Source organism: Triticum urartu, chromosome 6A (genome assembly GCF_056163025.1).
Source record: "Triticum urartu cultivar PI428250 chromosome 6A, HENAU_Tu73, whole genome shotgun sequence".
Lineage (NCBI taxonomy): Eukaryota > Viridiplantae > Streptophyta > Magnoliopsida > Poales > Poaceae > Triticum > Triticum urartu.
In genome coordinates this window covers 222,509,811-222,525,198 of record NC_141878.1, presented here as the reverse complement: position 1 = coordinate 222,525,198, position 15,388 = coordinate 222,509,811, and the positions used below count along the sequence as shown (strand labels likewise).

Sequence of the window (15,388 nt, the reverse complement as noted above, 5' to 3'; positions counted from 1 at the left end):
GATCTCAACACATGATTAGGTGGTTCTCTCTCAGAAAATGAGTAGTGGAAGTGTAGGCACGTTCTGATGGCTCTCTCAGTGAGTAAGAGGGGGTGGAGGGGTATATATAGCCTCCACATGAAATCCAACCGCTACACACTTTTGACTCACCTCGGTGGCACCGATTAGAAATCCCGGTGGCACCGACCTGTGTAAAAGATATGAAGGTTGGAGGTCTCAGTGGGACCAACTGGAAACAACTCGTATGGACCAATGTGCAATGGTTAGGGCAAACCTCGTTTCGGTGGCACCGATTGCATCAACTCGGTAGGACCGAAGTGAAGCAATAAGGCAACGGAAAGTTGGCAAGCCATCTTGGTGGCACATCACAAAACTCGGTAGGACCAAAATAATTGCAACGGGTTCTGGAGAATTGGCAAGGCCATCTCGGTGAGACCGAGATCCATATTGATGGATCTGATTTATTAGGGTTTGGATGTGGCCGTGTCTAGATGAACTCGGTGGGTACAGATAGGGAAGTTTTGGTGGTACCGAGTTGGAATGTAGGGTTTTTGACACATTTGGATAGAGAAAGTGGTTGAGGTTTGGAGCAATATCATTAAGCACTTGAGCAAATAGGTCATAATCGAAATCTCATCCCCTTTTAATAGTATTGGCTTTCCTATGGACTCAATGTAATCTTGGATCACTTAACCAAAAATGTAGAATCTTGAGATTTTGCCAATCCATGTCCTTAGCATTTTGACGGGTCCACAATCACTAGTCCTTTCCTTGCCAATCATTGGACATCCTGAAATCTTTAACTTGAATGGATATTAGTTCAATGAGATATATGTTGCTATGAATTACCAAAACCACCCAGGGATTAGTTGCACTTTCGGTGATGGGAACCCCAGGCCTCTAACGAGGTGGGGGACGAAGACCACCCTCTCCCCTGGATTGGGAGCGGGCACCCACTAGTTTGAGTCTGGCGCTCTGGTGTTGACCTCGGTGGGGATGTACCCCACACTGCGCAGCTCCGAGATGGTGCCCTCTGTAACAGAGGAACCATCCTAGTGCCCCTTGAGGTTGGCATCTGCCATTGCTGGTGACGGAGATTAGGATGTGCTATGCAAGATGGGGTCGGGATTGGATTTGAGCGCTGGAGTTCGAGAGGCAGCGGGCAAGGAGGAATGAGAGCATGCTTTTTTTGTCGCTATCTCGTTACTCTTATATGGGCTGATAAAAGCCCAAGAGTCCTTCTGACGTGTCGTTGAAATCACCACTCCCCACAAAAGATGTCATTATGCATACGGGGAGAAACAAAATCTTAATGATATCCCTAAGAAAATGAGCACGATCTCCATTTCGATGGGACATGCCAATAAGAGGATTGCCTCAGGCCATGATATGGGTGGGTAGTAATCGTCTGTCCAGTCATGGGTGGTGCCGCTTTGATAAAGTTGCCAGGCTAGAAAGCATTGTTCACACCTACACGGTAGGCCTTCGCGGTTAAGTAACCTTGCGTCTTCGGGCGCTGAGTGAGTTCGGCTAGGTCACGATCAGGGGACGTCACTCCTTTGAGGGGTGGTCCATGGTGACCTTTAGAGGAAAAGTATCTCGAATCGCCAAAGAAGGGGAACTCGTCTGTTGAGCCAAGGACTTCGAATCCAAAGTTGTCTACATCAAGGAAGCTGTCCTCGGGATAGAAGACCAGTTCGGGGGCTACTAACGGTGTCATGGACTAAGGGGTGTCAACTGAGTTGGCCCGTAGTCCTCGGGTTGGGCCTGTGCGCCTCATTCTCTATCTGATGGACTCTGGAAGCTACACGCTAGACGTAATCAAGACTGCATCTGCCGAAGACTTGACGTATACTCCAAGCCATCTCCTACCGCCTCCATGCGCTCCCCTAGATACCGACCATGTAACCCTAGATGCCCTACTTGGCGTGTATATAAGCCAAAGGGTTTAGCCCGTGGAGGGTACCGAAACACAATTACATTCTCCTAGCCCTAGGGTTAGAACACAACTTACGATCTCGAGGTAGATCAAGCTTGTACTCGATACATCATCATCAATATAAACAAGAGCATGACGTAGGGTTTTACCTCCATCAAAAGGGCCCAAACCAGGGTAAACATGATCTTCCTTGTTCCTGTTACCACCGATCCGAGATCCACAGCTCGGGACCCCCTTCCCCAAGGTCTGCCGGTTTTGACACCGACACCCAATGCGTCCAACCTGACAATTAAGTGCACACAAAAATGGATTCGCTATCCCATAAATAAGACCAACAAAATGTAGCATCTTCATGGGAAAATACGCCTATTTATATTTTTGGGGTTTCCTACAAAGAAAATCCTAGGAAGTACCTAAAAGAAGGTTAACATAGAACTAACACTGTATTAGTTGAAAAATAAAAAATACATACAGACCGGACAATAAATGCATAGCGTACGGGGAAGAAACCACTACTAGATACTTGGCATAGCATATCCAGCCAAATACCAACTCATAGAGCATATCTGGCCGAATCCAACACATGTTGTATATCCGGCCAAATGACCAACACATAGAGCAACAAAAAACTGACGAGCACGTTGAGTAACGCGCCACTTGGCCACTGGATTTTCAATTGTTTGTAAAAGCCACAATACTTGCTCATGGACTCTTGAATGGTGTACCATCAATTAGTGATTGATTTCGAATTATGCTCATGGATTTTCTCCTTGCGATACAGATCATAGTGTCTTTGCTCATAGAACCAAACATGCACACTTGTCCAAATGGTTTTGTCCCTTTGCTCTGTGCCATGAATTGGATCGGTGCTTGTGGACAACCACACATCAACCAACAATTCATCCTCCTTCATGTTGAATTTTCTCCCCTCTTCTTCTTTGGGTATGCACTCAGCGCCCAGAAGTCGTCTGGATCACCATCTGACTAGTCGTCGTCTGCTGTTAAGTGTGCTTCTGGTGGGTGATTGTATCTGGGTGTCCATTTGTTGGGTGTCCGACTCCGGCCAAGAGTCCTCCACTTTCCCGTCTTTGTGGTCACCGCTGTCGTGAATCATGTTCATCATTGCCTCCTTCTCATCCACTATCGCGCCCGGTTGAGACATTGAAGCAAACAGAGACTGGGCACCGAAGGACGAGGGAGCCGGCATCCGCACAAGGACAAGCGTCGACGATTGTGACTGAGGCTCCATAAAGGTGCGCTGGGTTTAGTAGTAGTATGGTGGATACAGCTGCGCTAGGCAGAGCGGTGGCGGCTGCAGGAGCGGTGATTGCATGGCTGGCACCCGCCGGTTCACACACTTTGGTGGAGGAGGTACTCGGTGACCGGCCTCCGCCAAAGCGTCCTCCCTCTTATTCTGTTTTGGCGGTGGGTGTTACGTGTTGCGGTGCTGGTCTTGTGGGTAACCACCACCAAAGGGCAAGGGCAGCCTTTTGCGTGGAGACAGTGGTGGAATTGTCCACATGTGTCGGCTCCACTTCAGTTTTGGCTGGGTCCGAGGCGTCAAGCGTTTGATGCACGGCATTGGATGTCCAAAAGTGTCTGGACTGCGCTGGTGTTGCCTTTACAATACAGAACAGAAAGATCATGGTACCCACCAGTAGTTGTTATTGCCTGCAAATTGTGGTACTAACATCAGATTCATTCAGCAGAACATTCTTTGATATTATAGGTGACCAACTTGCTATGTAATCTGGTCCAAGGTTCAATCCAAGTCTGACCTGCATTATTTGTCCTGGCTTAAGGATTCTGTAACCTGTGCGCATAACGTTGCTCACTAGCAGCATATGTGCACCAACACAATATAACAATAGTAAACAACAGATGAACCACCAAAACATTTCAAACAACTATTTGCACCACATCGAATTCAGTTTCGAACCACCATGACATAATACCGGAGAACTCAACACGTTTCAATCCCACAAGACGATTCCCACAATTCAACAAAATGCAGCTGTTGCGCAGCTCTCCAGGCCAACGATAGAAAAAAGAAGTCTAGATAGCCATCTGTGCACCATATCCAACTACAGAATTGCTCACAAGAGGTCAGCGACGTTGGAGGGTAACTCCGCCATCTGAGTATTGCAGAACCTTTGGATGCCAGACAGGACACGCTCATCAGCACGAGCAACAAAGCTGATAGCGACACCAATCCCTCCAGGCTGTCCACTTCGTCGAACATGACGAAGGTATTGTGCTGGTTGTGTTGGCAGATCATAGTTGATGACAACAGGGACCTGCAATGCGTCAGCGCCACGAAGGTCGGTGGTGACGAGGACACGGGATGATCCCGACTGGAGATCCTGGACGGCAACATCTCTGGAGTGCTGGTCCATACCACCATGGCTTGCCGAGACAGTGTACCCCCTGCCTCTGATCTTTTCAGTCAGTGGCTTGACCTTCCGACGTGCGTTGACAAAGATGATGTTTTGCGTGACGGCCATGGTGTCAAAAAGATCACATAATTTTTGAAACTTTGATTCTTCATTCTCAGCCTTAACATAGAACTGCTTAACACTAAAACCCTCAAGTTCTTCATCTTTTGGCACTATGACCTTCATAGGCTTATTCATGCACTTCCGGCAAAGTTCAAGAGCTTCATTGGACATGGTGGTAGAGAATACAGCAAACTGGATTTTGGCTGGGAGAAGCTGGATAATATCATAGATCTGCAAGAAAGATGAATGGTCACAGTTTACGAAAATAGATGCCACCATAGAATTGCATGAGCTGAACAAGATCTATTTTTATCGTTTCAAATTAAAAGAACAAGTAGTACGAGAGAAGTTTTGCAACCATTGGGATCACTGTAAACTGAGCTGGTATGAGGATGCAAAACCAACCTGGTTCTTTAAACCTCCTGCGAGTATTTCATCAGCTTCATCCAAGACAAACATTCTGATGTTATCTGGACAAAGCGCTCGTCTTCTTAGCATGTCAAGAGCGCGGCCAGGAGTGGCGACAATAACCTGATTGCTGCTCGACGAAATTTGCTTGTCCTCACGAATACTAGTTCCTCCAAGACAAGCATGAGCTTTGACACCTAGCCACTGACCAAGTGCTCCAATAACTTTCACGGTGTCCTGTGCCAAGTCACGCGTTGGTACAAGAACCAAAGCTTGGCATTCCGTGGATCCATAATCGAGTCGCTGGAGAACTCCACAGGCAAGTGTCACAGTTGTTCCAGACAGTGACTGCTGGATAACATCCAGACCCTTGCACAATGGGACAATTCCCCGTTGATGGATTGCAGAAGGCATCGCCAGACCTTCAAGAAAAATCGCATTAAGACTTCACTATAATACATGTCGAGTCAAGAAATAATTGTATACGCAAATAAGCATCTCAACATATTAACAAATAAAGTAGGAATTACCATATGCATATATTCCTTTCAGCAGATTTTCTCGAAGACCCATCTCAACGAAACTGTCATAGATTTCATTATATGTGTTGAACTCCTCGTAAAATTGAGTTAGCCTATACCATGTCATGTTGGAAGTAATCAAATATCCATAAATATAAATGAAACAATAAGACAAGACGAGAAACAAACAGGCAGAAGTAAAATATCAGATCACATACCGCGTAGTCATCTTAGACACAGGCTGCTTTCCATCAAACCGAGCTCCTTCTAGTGTCGTTGCAGCCATGTCAACACCTTCAGAGACAGTGCAAACAAAGTACATATTAGCAAAATATTTTCTAGCCCAAAACTTCAATAAATCAGGGATGTTTCTCCTGTTCCATCAGAACGCTGCCGAACTTTTATAGCAAAAGGGTTGGAACTAAACTCCTATTTTACTTTTTAAACACAACCATATCAAAATCAATGTTCTAAAAAAGCATCAATGCGTTGGATCAGAAATTAATCAATACATAAAATGGTTGAAGACAGTAAAACATAGTATCAATAATCAAACTCTTCTCATTTCTAAATGGGAATTTTGTCCATCAGGGTAATGTTCCCTCCGCAAATTAGTAAAGCAGTTTCTGTTTTCCGCATAACTCATCTCACATCTCCCTAGTTGTTTTTGTATTTAATCTGTTTTAACCTTCTTTTGTTCAAGTTCATATTCTTATCTTATGTAAGCTTTTTTGTAAAGCAGTAATGTAAGATGGTTTCCTTATGTTCACGTAAACACATGGCCCACCACAATTAGTAAGGCTGTCATCTTGCACGCTCTCTACAGTCCATGTGTTGGTGTACACACCGATTCTTATATTCCTGATTGTGTCACTCAAAAACTGAAAATCAGTTTTCTTTTCATTTTCTAAAGAGACTGGTAGTCAAATGCCATTTGGGTGTTTTCCTTCTAAATTGTGATAGAAGACTTAGTTCAGAACAGATTTGAAGGTATACAAGTATAACAATTTTATGCACATAGGATTTTTACTCACCTTTTGTTTGAGTTACTCTAATCATGCACGCTGAACTTCCCTTGATACATTGCGCTCCTTCAGCTCCCAGAGTCTTCGCTGCTGTTTTGTTTCTCATGTAGTACGCTGTACTGGTCCTTACATTGTTGTCTTTATTCTCTCCACCTCCAGATTCTTCAGTCGACTCTGGTCCTTTTCCTAGTAAAGCTGTTTCTGCCATTTTCATTTCTTTCTCGTGTTGCTTCTCTAATAAATTTTTTGAGTCCAAAATATTGCATGTTAAGGTTGCAATCCTTGTGGCGTGACTGCTGCTCCCTGGGTTCATTCCTTTGTTCAGTTCCTTTGAAGCAAGTTGCCCCCCTGTGGATCCTTTTTGCTTGGGATCACTTCTTCTCTCGAATACAATTTTTATAGGTGGCTTCTGTATACCTTCATGGGCACTGTTAGAACTGATATCAGCAAACAAAGTGGAACCTTCTGTCGATTCTTTTTGCTTCCGATCTCTCCTTGTGTACACATTCTTTATAGGTGGCTTGTGCATACCTTCATGGGCAGATCAGAAATGATGTCAGCAAACAAAGTGTCAACCAATTGATATTGTGCCAAGAAAATTCACAACATACATGATATTTTAAATTATCTTTTTCAAGAACTGAGAATTCATTTATTTCCATTTTCGGAAACAATTTTAGCCCATGCTCTTGTAAGTATTTTCCTTTTGATTTGATTTGGAAAGGAATTTTTCATAGCATATTTGATAAATATAGCACAGCAAAGTTCGCAAATGCGCAGTTTTCACTCACCTCTGGGGACCCTTTCAATGAAGCTCGTTGAAGTTGAACTTCCGCTTATGAATTGCCAACCTTCAGCTTTTGGAATGTCTTCTGTAGCTCTTTCAGAGTTCGTTCTGGTGCCCACTCACTTGCGTTGTTTTCTTTGATCTCTCCATCAGTTCTTAAGTCTTCAGTGAACTTTGACACTTAAGGCAATGTAGCCATATCAGTCTTCAGTTTCTTTTGATGATCCTTGTCGCAACAATCTTCCAAACACGACATATGATCACCTCTTGCTGAGCTTTCACTTGGGGATTGCCCCCCCTTTGTTGCTTTCATTGAGTTTGTTGTGGTGGCTGCCATAGCACTTATGCTGTTTTCCTTTATCTCTTCATCAGCTCTCAACTCTGCAATGAACTTCGCCACTTCCAGCAATGTAGCTGTTTCTGTGGTCTTCAGTTCTTCTTCACGTTCCTTGCCTGAGCAACTTCCAAAATCCAAAGAATAATTGCCTAAGAAATCTACTCCAGTGCCCTCTAAATCCATTCCTTTGTTCAGTGTTTCTGGAGGTACCTCAATACCTTCTTCTCTTATATCTGCATATTCCTTCATGGCGCTAACATTCCGTTCTTCTACTTCCTTCCATTGCCCTTCTATCCTTTTTACTTTGTCTCCAATCATGAACTTGACTAGTCTAGAAGACCATCCAAACACAAAGTGGCAAGAGAAAGGAGCACCAACAAGACTTCCCAATGCTATCCTCAACCTAATAGGCTCCTTATCTCCACTTTCCAAACTTTCCTCATCCACCTCAAGCAAAACTCCAACTGCAGATGCAACTTGATATAGCTCCTTCCAGTTTCTATATGCACCTGGGACCCCATAGACCAAAAGCCACTCTCTGATCAAGTCCAGCTTTTCCCCATCACCTTCATCCCACCGTGCTACAGTGAAATTCACCTCCTTTTCATCCAGAAATGTTTCTACATTGGGAGGCTTTAAACAGCTTAGTAGGTCATCCTCTGAGTTGAAGGATGCTACGAAATTCTGCCTACCTTCTCTCTTTATATGCCAGTCATCAGTCAGCTTCCAGAACTTGTTTAGTTCAGTTTTCACTCTTGTCGGGTCCAAGTTACAGGCATTAGATGTGATCAGCAGGCAGTGATGATAGAATTTTTCATTTTCGACAACTTCCTTTGAAGGTTGAATCATGTAGAACGGGAACCTTGTAGAATGTCCAAATAGCTGGGCCATAGTACCCAATTTGTCTTTTATCCTGCATTGATCCAAATTGTGTGATGTCTCTTTACAAGCAGAGCACTTCTTTTTACCGGGTAAAGTAGTTAGTTCTTACCCCGGCGGAGCCTTATTTTCTCGACTATTAAGTTCCATCGCTTGTGCTGCAATCTGTACTTCTTTGGCGCTTTCTGGTACAATATGATGCCCTCTTGCTGTCTATATCAACCTATACAAGCGCATATCCCAAGGCAAAAAAGAGAGAAATCAGGACCAGATCCTTTTAAAGAAATGAAGTAAGCGCATGTAACAAAAGTGTGTTTGTTAGTCAAAATTAAAAGGAAGGGATTTACGGACATATCGAGCATCTATATAATATGGGAATATTTGCAACCGAGGTACTGAAATAATGTGTCAAATAGTGTCTTTGTTATAAATTTCAATATATTAAGGTAACCCGCAGTGGTCGCGGTGCTGGACAAAGAGAGAATATGCTGCACAACCAGGTTCGATCCCCGGGTGTGGCGAGGGTCAGATTGCACCCTTCAATTTTTGTTTATTGCACTAAAATCTTCATTTGGCTCAACTAGGAAACAAATGAGAGTTCCAGATCTTTGAAGATATACAGAAGAAATCAACATAAATAGCACCATGTGCTTGAAAAAAAAAAGTAGTACTAAATTTTCTACGAAAGCTCACAGAAGATCTCATCTCAATAATAGAAATGATAGCATGTGAGAGACTCAATAACACCTAGAAAATATTTATCACACCATGAAGATACTAATCAGCACCCGATAGACGATAAAACATCACTTGACAACACTAGATAAAACAGTGAAGACATACCATACAATTCAAATACAAAATGTTCGCTATACAAAGCCTGAATAAAACCTTATAAATAAAAAAATAGAGCGGTGGAGACCGCCACCACGTGTCGAACGACCGTTCAATCGGGTTAATCTACGCCGTTTCCAACGGCCACAAGACCAGGTTGGCATGTGATGGTGACCATCAGGCCCCAGCCCTGTCCCCCATCCCAAATAAAATAAACCACAGGTGGCCATCATCAGATCAACTAATGGCCCCATTAGCCAAGCAATCATTGTGTAGCATGGTACAGATAAGTATTGCCCTTCTCTATAAGAAGGGCTGGACTCGAACTCGATCGTGCGCTATGGAGGTTGGGATCCCAAAAAAAAAAAACGAATGGAAAATGAACTGATGTTGGTAGTATGCGAGTTGTGAGCACAGCGTGCCGGTCAGTGAGGTCTGACCTAGATCGGGGCCCTCCTGCACCTCCGCCGCTTCGGAAGACGAACGCCAGCGCAGGATGAGGGGCGGCGGTGCTTGCCACGGTTTAGGGCGAGCTAGGGTTTTGAGGACAGGGACGGGGCGGCGACGGTCAGGCAGAAAGGGGATGGAGCAAGGGTTTCTACAGCATTTGAATTGGAGGCGACTCGTAGACCGTAGTGGGCTGGCGAGTCCAATTTTGGTAAGAAAAGCTAACACCTCTATCCTGAAATGCCGGGGAGGGAGAAGGTAGAGCTCCAGCGTACCTCCGGAACTAGGGTGGCGGCGCACGGCGGTAGATCGGCCGGGGATGTTGACGGAGGCAGCCAGGAAATTTATTCGGTCTCGATTGATGTAGAGCGATCAATCCACGTCGCCGGCGGCAGTGGACTAGTGATATGACGGCCGGCACCGGAGTGGAAACTGAAAACGCCCGTTCTGCAGAGGCCCTCGGGATATCTCTACTACAAAAACGGCCCTCGGGATATCTCTACTACAAAAACGGCCCTCGGAAAGTCGGTATGTTCTTTCATTTCAACCCTTCACTCGTTACTAATGTAGAGCAAGGCCATATCTCGTTGTAAAATAATTTTCGTTTCTTTTTTCAAAAAGAAGGATGACCCCCAGCCTCTGCATCAGGATGATGCACACAGACATTATTAATTATTCACCAAAGTCATATAAAGTAATACATCCGTAAGTCTGAAGTCATCATCTTGGTAACATTTATCGCTACTCCTATCAACTTGATAAAGAGGTGCAGATTGTCTGAGCCGCATACCCAGCCCTCACAAAAGCCCAACATCTAAAGCTGGAGGCCCCAACCAAGCCGCATTGCCAGGTCTTGTGCACACACCGGTCTCGCGCACTCTCAGTAGTTATCACATGCACACGCTGTAGAGGTCGTCGTCACCATCTTCCATCGATCCATCTTTAGAGCAGGCACTGACGCATCGACCTTGTCAGGCTTGCCATCTACTTCACCATAGCGCCAGACAACGCCACCTCCCTACGCGCGTTCATCATCAAGCATTCGTCGCTGAGACCCTGCTGCATCACGCCACCGAGACTCCAAATCGTCGATGCGCCACATGAAACGTTGTTCCAGCGTTGAAACCGTCCACTGGTCCCTCGAGCTAATGCACACTTTCAAGAATGACGACCCCAAGGAGGGAACAATACAGAGTGCCGCTTTCATCCAAATGAGTGATCTAGGGTTTCCCCCGAAGGTATCGGATAGAGGTCTGGAGCTTCTTCATGACGATGTCTTCAAGAAGGGGGCGATGCAGAAGAACGCCGCCATCGCGGCATTGGCAACTAGCCGGGAGCATGGTTTTCACCTGGATCTGCTCGACGAACCTCTGTCCAGCATCGTGTGCATGGGATTGCCACCTTCAGAGATCTCAACTACGACCAAAGCGAGACAGGCCCATCAGACGCACGCTGACCCGAACCGGGTCCACGGCGGTCGGCACGACCAAAACTAGCACCACGAGAGGATGAACCACCGTGTAGGGGCGCAAGTATGCGTAGAGGGGATGATTAGACAAGTATGTGTAGAGGGGATGATTAGACTACTTGACCAAATAAGAATCTAACATTTTTTCAGTTTTAGTTGTGGGCAGATTTTAGCATATCTAGCAAAGTATCACCCTACACATGCAATTCTAAGAGTGTAGCAGCGAAAAGTAAAACATTGCACATGTAAGTAAAGGAGGGGTTTGGAGATTTCAAAAGCAATGAAGACATGATGATTTTTGGTGTGGTTCTGATAGGTGGTGCTATCGTACGTTCACGTTGATATAGATTTCAACCCACGGAGGATAACGGTTGCGCGAGACCACGGAGGGCTTCACCCACGAAGGGTCCATGAAGAAGCAACCTTGTCTATTCCACCATGGATTCCATCCACGAAGGACTAGCCTCACTCGGGTAGATCTTCATGAGGTAGGCGATCTCCTTACCCTTACAAACTCCTTGGTTCAACTCCACATGATCTTGGAGGCTCCCAAGTGACACCTAACCAATCTAGGAGACACCACTCTCCAAAAGGTAATAGATGTTGTGTTGATGATGAACTCATTGTTCTTGTGCTTCAAATGATAGTCTCCTCAACACTCAATCTCTCTCTCTCATAGATTTGGCTTGGTTAGGAGAAGGATTGGAGTAGAAAGCGACTTGAAGAGGCTAGAAATCAAGGTTCAAATGGTAGGAATGGAATCTATTGATCTCAACACATGAGTAGGTGGATCTCTCTCAAAATTAATGGTGGAAGTTGTGTTTCATTCTGATGGCTCTCTTTTAGAGTAAGTGGTAGTGGAGGGTCTAAATAGGCAGCACCAAAAATCCAACTGTTACAAGTCTTTGACCCAACTCGGTGGCACCGATATAAAAATCTCCGTGAGACCGACTAGTGCAAAAGACTTGACCGTTAGAGTTTTAGGTGAGACCGATTATACCATCTCGGTGGGACGGAAGTGCAGTGGCTATGGCAGAGTCGCGTCTTGGTTCCGATTGTTTTGTCTCGGTGATTTCGAAATGAAATGACTTCATCACAGAAACTTGGCAAGGCCTTCTTGGTGGAATCAAGAACCAATTTGGTCAGACCGATTTGTTAGGGTTCTGGTTGTGGCAATATAATGATCATCTCAGTGGGTCCGAACTGAACTGTATCGGTGGGACCAAAATGATGAATTAGGGTTTGGACAAATATGTTTGTGGGAAAGTGATGGAGGATTTTTGGACCAATATCACTGAGCACTTTGAGCAACAACCTCATCAACAATACCTCATCACCTTTTAATAGTATTAGCTTTCCTAGGGGACTCAATGTGACTTTGGATCACTAAGCCAAAAATGTAGAGTCTTGGGTAGCCAATTCTTGCCCTTCACATTTTGAGGAGTCCACATCCACTAGTCCATGCCATGCCAATTATTGATCTTTTCTAAAATATATCATCAATGTTCATTAGATTAATGAAATATTTGTTGTTATTAATTACCAAACCCATCCTGGGATTAATTGCACTTTCAATCTCCACTTTTTTGGTAATTGATGACAACATATAGATCAAAGTTTCGACAAATGATATAATGAATGAAATACATCGTCGCTTTGAGAAGTATGTAATAAGCAAGAGCTCCCCATAAATTTGTGCATTATTAAAAAATTTCTTTTGAATGCAAATGCACAATCGATTAGGATCATGGGTTACTCTTCCATGCCACATACAGCTTGGTGGAGCGCTCAAAATGGTATGATTGCAACACAAATAGCACTCATCACCAAGTAAACAAGTGAATGATCATACAAGAGCATATGAAATGGATATCTCCGGTACATTTGATAGTCTCCTCAACACTCAATCTCTCTCTCAGATTTGGCTTGGGTAGGAGAATGATCATACAAGAGTATATGTTATCTTGGCCAAGTTTGTGAGATTCTTTGTACTTCTTAGGTACCTCCGTGTACATGTTAGCCATGGAATTGTGGTCCATCTTTGGCTTAGCATATACATCAATGTCATTCTCATCACCCTCAGGCACACCAAGCAATGTGGCCCACTCAAGCACACTAGACTGGTACTTCACTCCTTTAGTCAGCCAGACAATTCTTCCATTGGGATAGAAGTGAGCTGTAGAGTAAAATTGCATGATAATTTCATCATTCCATGCAGTCAACTTCTTCCCTATGGATGCACTAATACCAACAGTCCTAAAGTCCTCATGAACGCGGGGGAGGTTGTCCTCATGCAGATCAATGTACTTCCACTCCACCACTTCATGTCACTGACCATGGGCTTCTTATCAAGCAAAATTGTCTCATAGAAATCTTGTTGTTTTTTGGTGTAGAAGCGGTGACGAACTGCATTCTTCCTTCTGATGGAGTAGGGGTCTTCCTCTCTCCATTTCCTCAATCCTTTGTCTTTCCTCTCCTTCATGTTTTCAACAACTGGATGAGCATCATTATGCTCTGGTAATCTGGGTCTCAGCTTCATGAGCATTGGGGCATCCTCTTCTTACTCTCCTCTTTCGGGCACTGGGGCCTTGTTCTTTTCAGCGGCTGTCGGTGTCAAAACCGGCGGATCTCGGGTAGGGGGTCCCGAACTGTGCGTCTAGGCCGGATGGTAACAGGAGGCAAGGGACACGAAGTTTTACCCAGGTTCGGGCCCTCTTGATGGAGGTAAAACCCTACGTCCTGCTTGATTGATATTGATGATATGGGTGTTACAAGAGTAGATCTACCACGAGATCAGAGAGGCTAAAACCTAGAAGCTAGCCTACGGTATGATTGTATGTTGTGATTGTTGTCCTACGGACTAAAACCCTCCGGTTTATATAGACACCGGAGAGGGTTAGGGTTACACAAGGTCGGTTACAAAGGAGGAGATATCCATATACGTATTGCCTAGCTTACCTTCCACGCCAAGTAGAGTCCCATCCGGACACGAGACGAAGTCTTCAATCTTGTATCTTCATTGTCTAACAGTCCGGCCAATGGAGATAGTCCGGCTGTCCGGAGACCCCCTAATCCAGGACTCCCACAGTAGCCCCTGAACCAGGCTTCAATGACGATGAGTCCGGCGCACAGTTGTCTTCGGCATTGCAAGGCGGGTTCCTTCTCCGAATACATTACAGAAGAAGTTGAATACGAGGATAGTGTCCGACCCTGCAAAATAAGTCCCACATTTCACCGTAGAGAGAATAATGTTTTTTCGCAGATCTAATTTGCTGGCTTGTTTTGACAGCATGACGTCATGTCATGGCCCGGTGACTATTCGAACCATTTCTTTTAACGAGCCCCACACATAACGCGAGGCAGTTTTTCGACACGTCTTGTCAAAGCAGAGATCGTGTCCCCTTATTACGGGATTCTCATCAATACGGGCGTGGGTAACCCAACCGCGCCATCAATGGCGGTGCTTGGGGGATAAGCGAGTTTTACTAGGCAAGTGGGGACGTTTAATTTTGTCCGTCCATATAAAGGGATAAGGATTCACCTTCCTATCCGCGCCTTCTTCCTCCTCTGCTCATCCGCTCCCGCATACTCGAGCTCTAGCGTCCAAGTCCTCACTTCCATCTCAACCTTCTCCAACCATGTCCGGAGCGGAAGGCAAGTGGATGGTCTCCTCCGTCACAGAGGGAGACATCAAGAAACTGAGGAGAGCCGGATACCTGCACGACGACATCGCGCACCGGCTCCCAGATGAGGGACAGCTCATCCCCACCCCCGAGCCCCATGAGAGGGTGGTATTCCTCACCCATTTCCTCCGCGGACTAGGATTCCCTCTCCATCCCTTCGTCCAGGGGCTCATGTTTTATTACGGCCTGGATTTCCATGATCTAGCCCCAAACTTCATCCTCAACGTCTCAGCGTTTATCGTCGTGTGCGAGGCCTTCCGCCGCATCAAGCCCCACTTCGGCTTATGGCTGAAGACCTTCAATGTCAAGCCGAAGGTCGTGAGCGGCCGCCAGGCGGAGTGCGGAGGCGCCATGGTGGGCAAGATGCCCAACATCACATGGCTCGAGGGCACCTTCGTGGACACCATAAAGGGGTGGCAATCGGGGTGGTTCTATATCACCGAGCCGCGCGACCCCGCATGGGTAGCGGCCCCCGAGTTCCGATCTGGCATCCCCATGCAGCTCACCTCCTGGAAAGAGAAGGGCCTGTTCTGGGGTAATTCAAAAGAGCTGACCGGACTCC

The 15,388-nt window shown here is 45.5% G+C and overlaps 1 protein-coding gene across 1 annotated transcript; it reads right to left on the bottom strand.

Annotated features, from left to right (window-relative positions):
* Positions 1-2,355: 2,355 nt before the first annotated feature.
* On the bottom strand, positions 2,356-10,150 carry LOC125512386 (eukaryotic initiation factor 4A-10-like). Its single transcript, XM_048677477.2, has 8 exons — positions 9,951-10,150; positions 8,507-8,617; positions 7,183-8,428; positions 6,401-6,922; positions 5,585-5,660; positions 5,376-5,479; positions 4,843-5,267; positions 2,356-4,668 (listed from the first exon to the last, which is right to left on the bottom strand). Exons 4-8 carry the CDS (start codon positions 6,918-6,920, stop codon positions 4,036-4,038), a joined length of 1,758 nt encoding a protein of 585 aa, XP_048533434.2. The 5' UTR covers positions 6,921-6,922; positions 7,183-8,428; positions 8,507-8,617; positions 9,951-10,150; the 3' UTR covers positions 2,356-4,035.
* Between the last annotated feature and the right edge of the window lie 5,238 nt (positions 10,151-15,388).

What these genes read in the sequence shown, in the direction of transcription:
- LOC125512386 (XM_048677477.2), bottom strand. Translation starts at nt 6,920, where the DNA reads ATGCACAAGCCACCTATAAAGAATGTGTACACAAGGAGAGATCGGAAG. An exon ending in TAGAGTAACTCAAACAAAAG is followed by an intron (nt 5,661 to 6,400) that starts GTGAGTAAAAAT and finishes CTGTCTCTGAAG; the next exon opens with GTGTTGACATGGCTGCAACG. An exon ending in GAAAGGAATATATGCATATG is followed by an intron (nt 5,268 to 5,375) that starts GTAATTCCTACT and finishes TTTTTCTTGAAG; the next exon opens with GTCTGGCGATGCCTTCTGCA.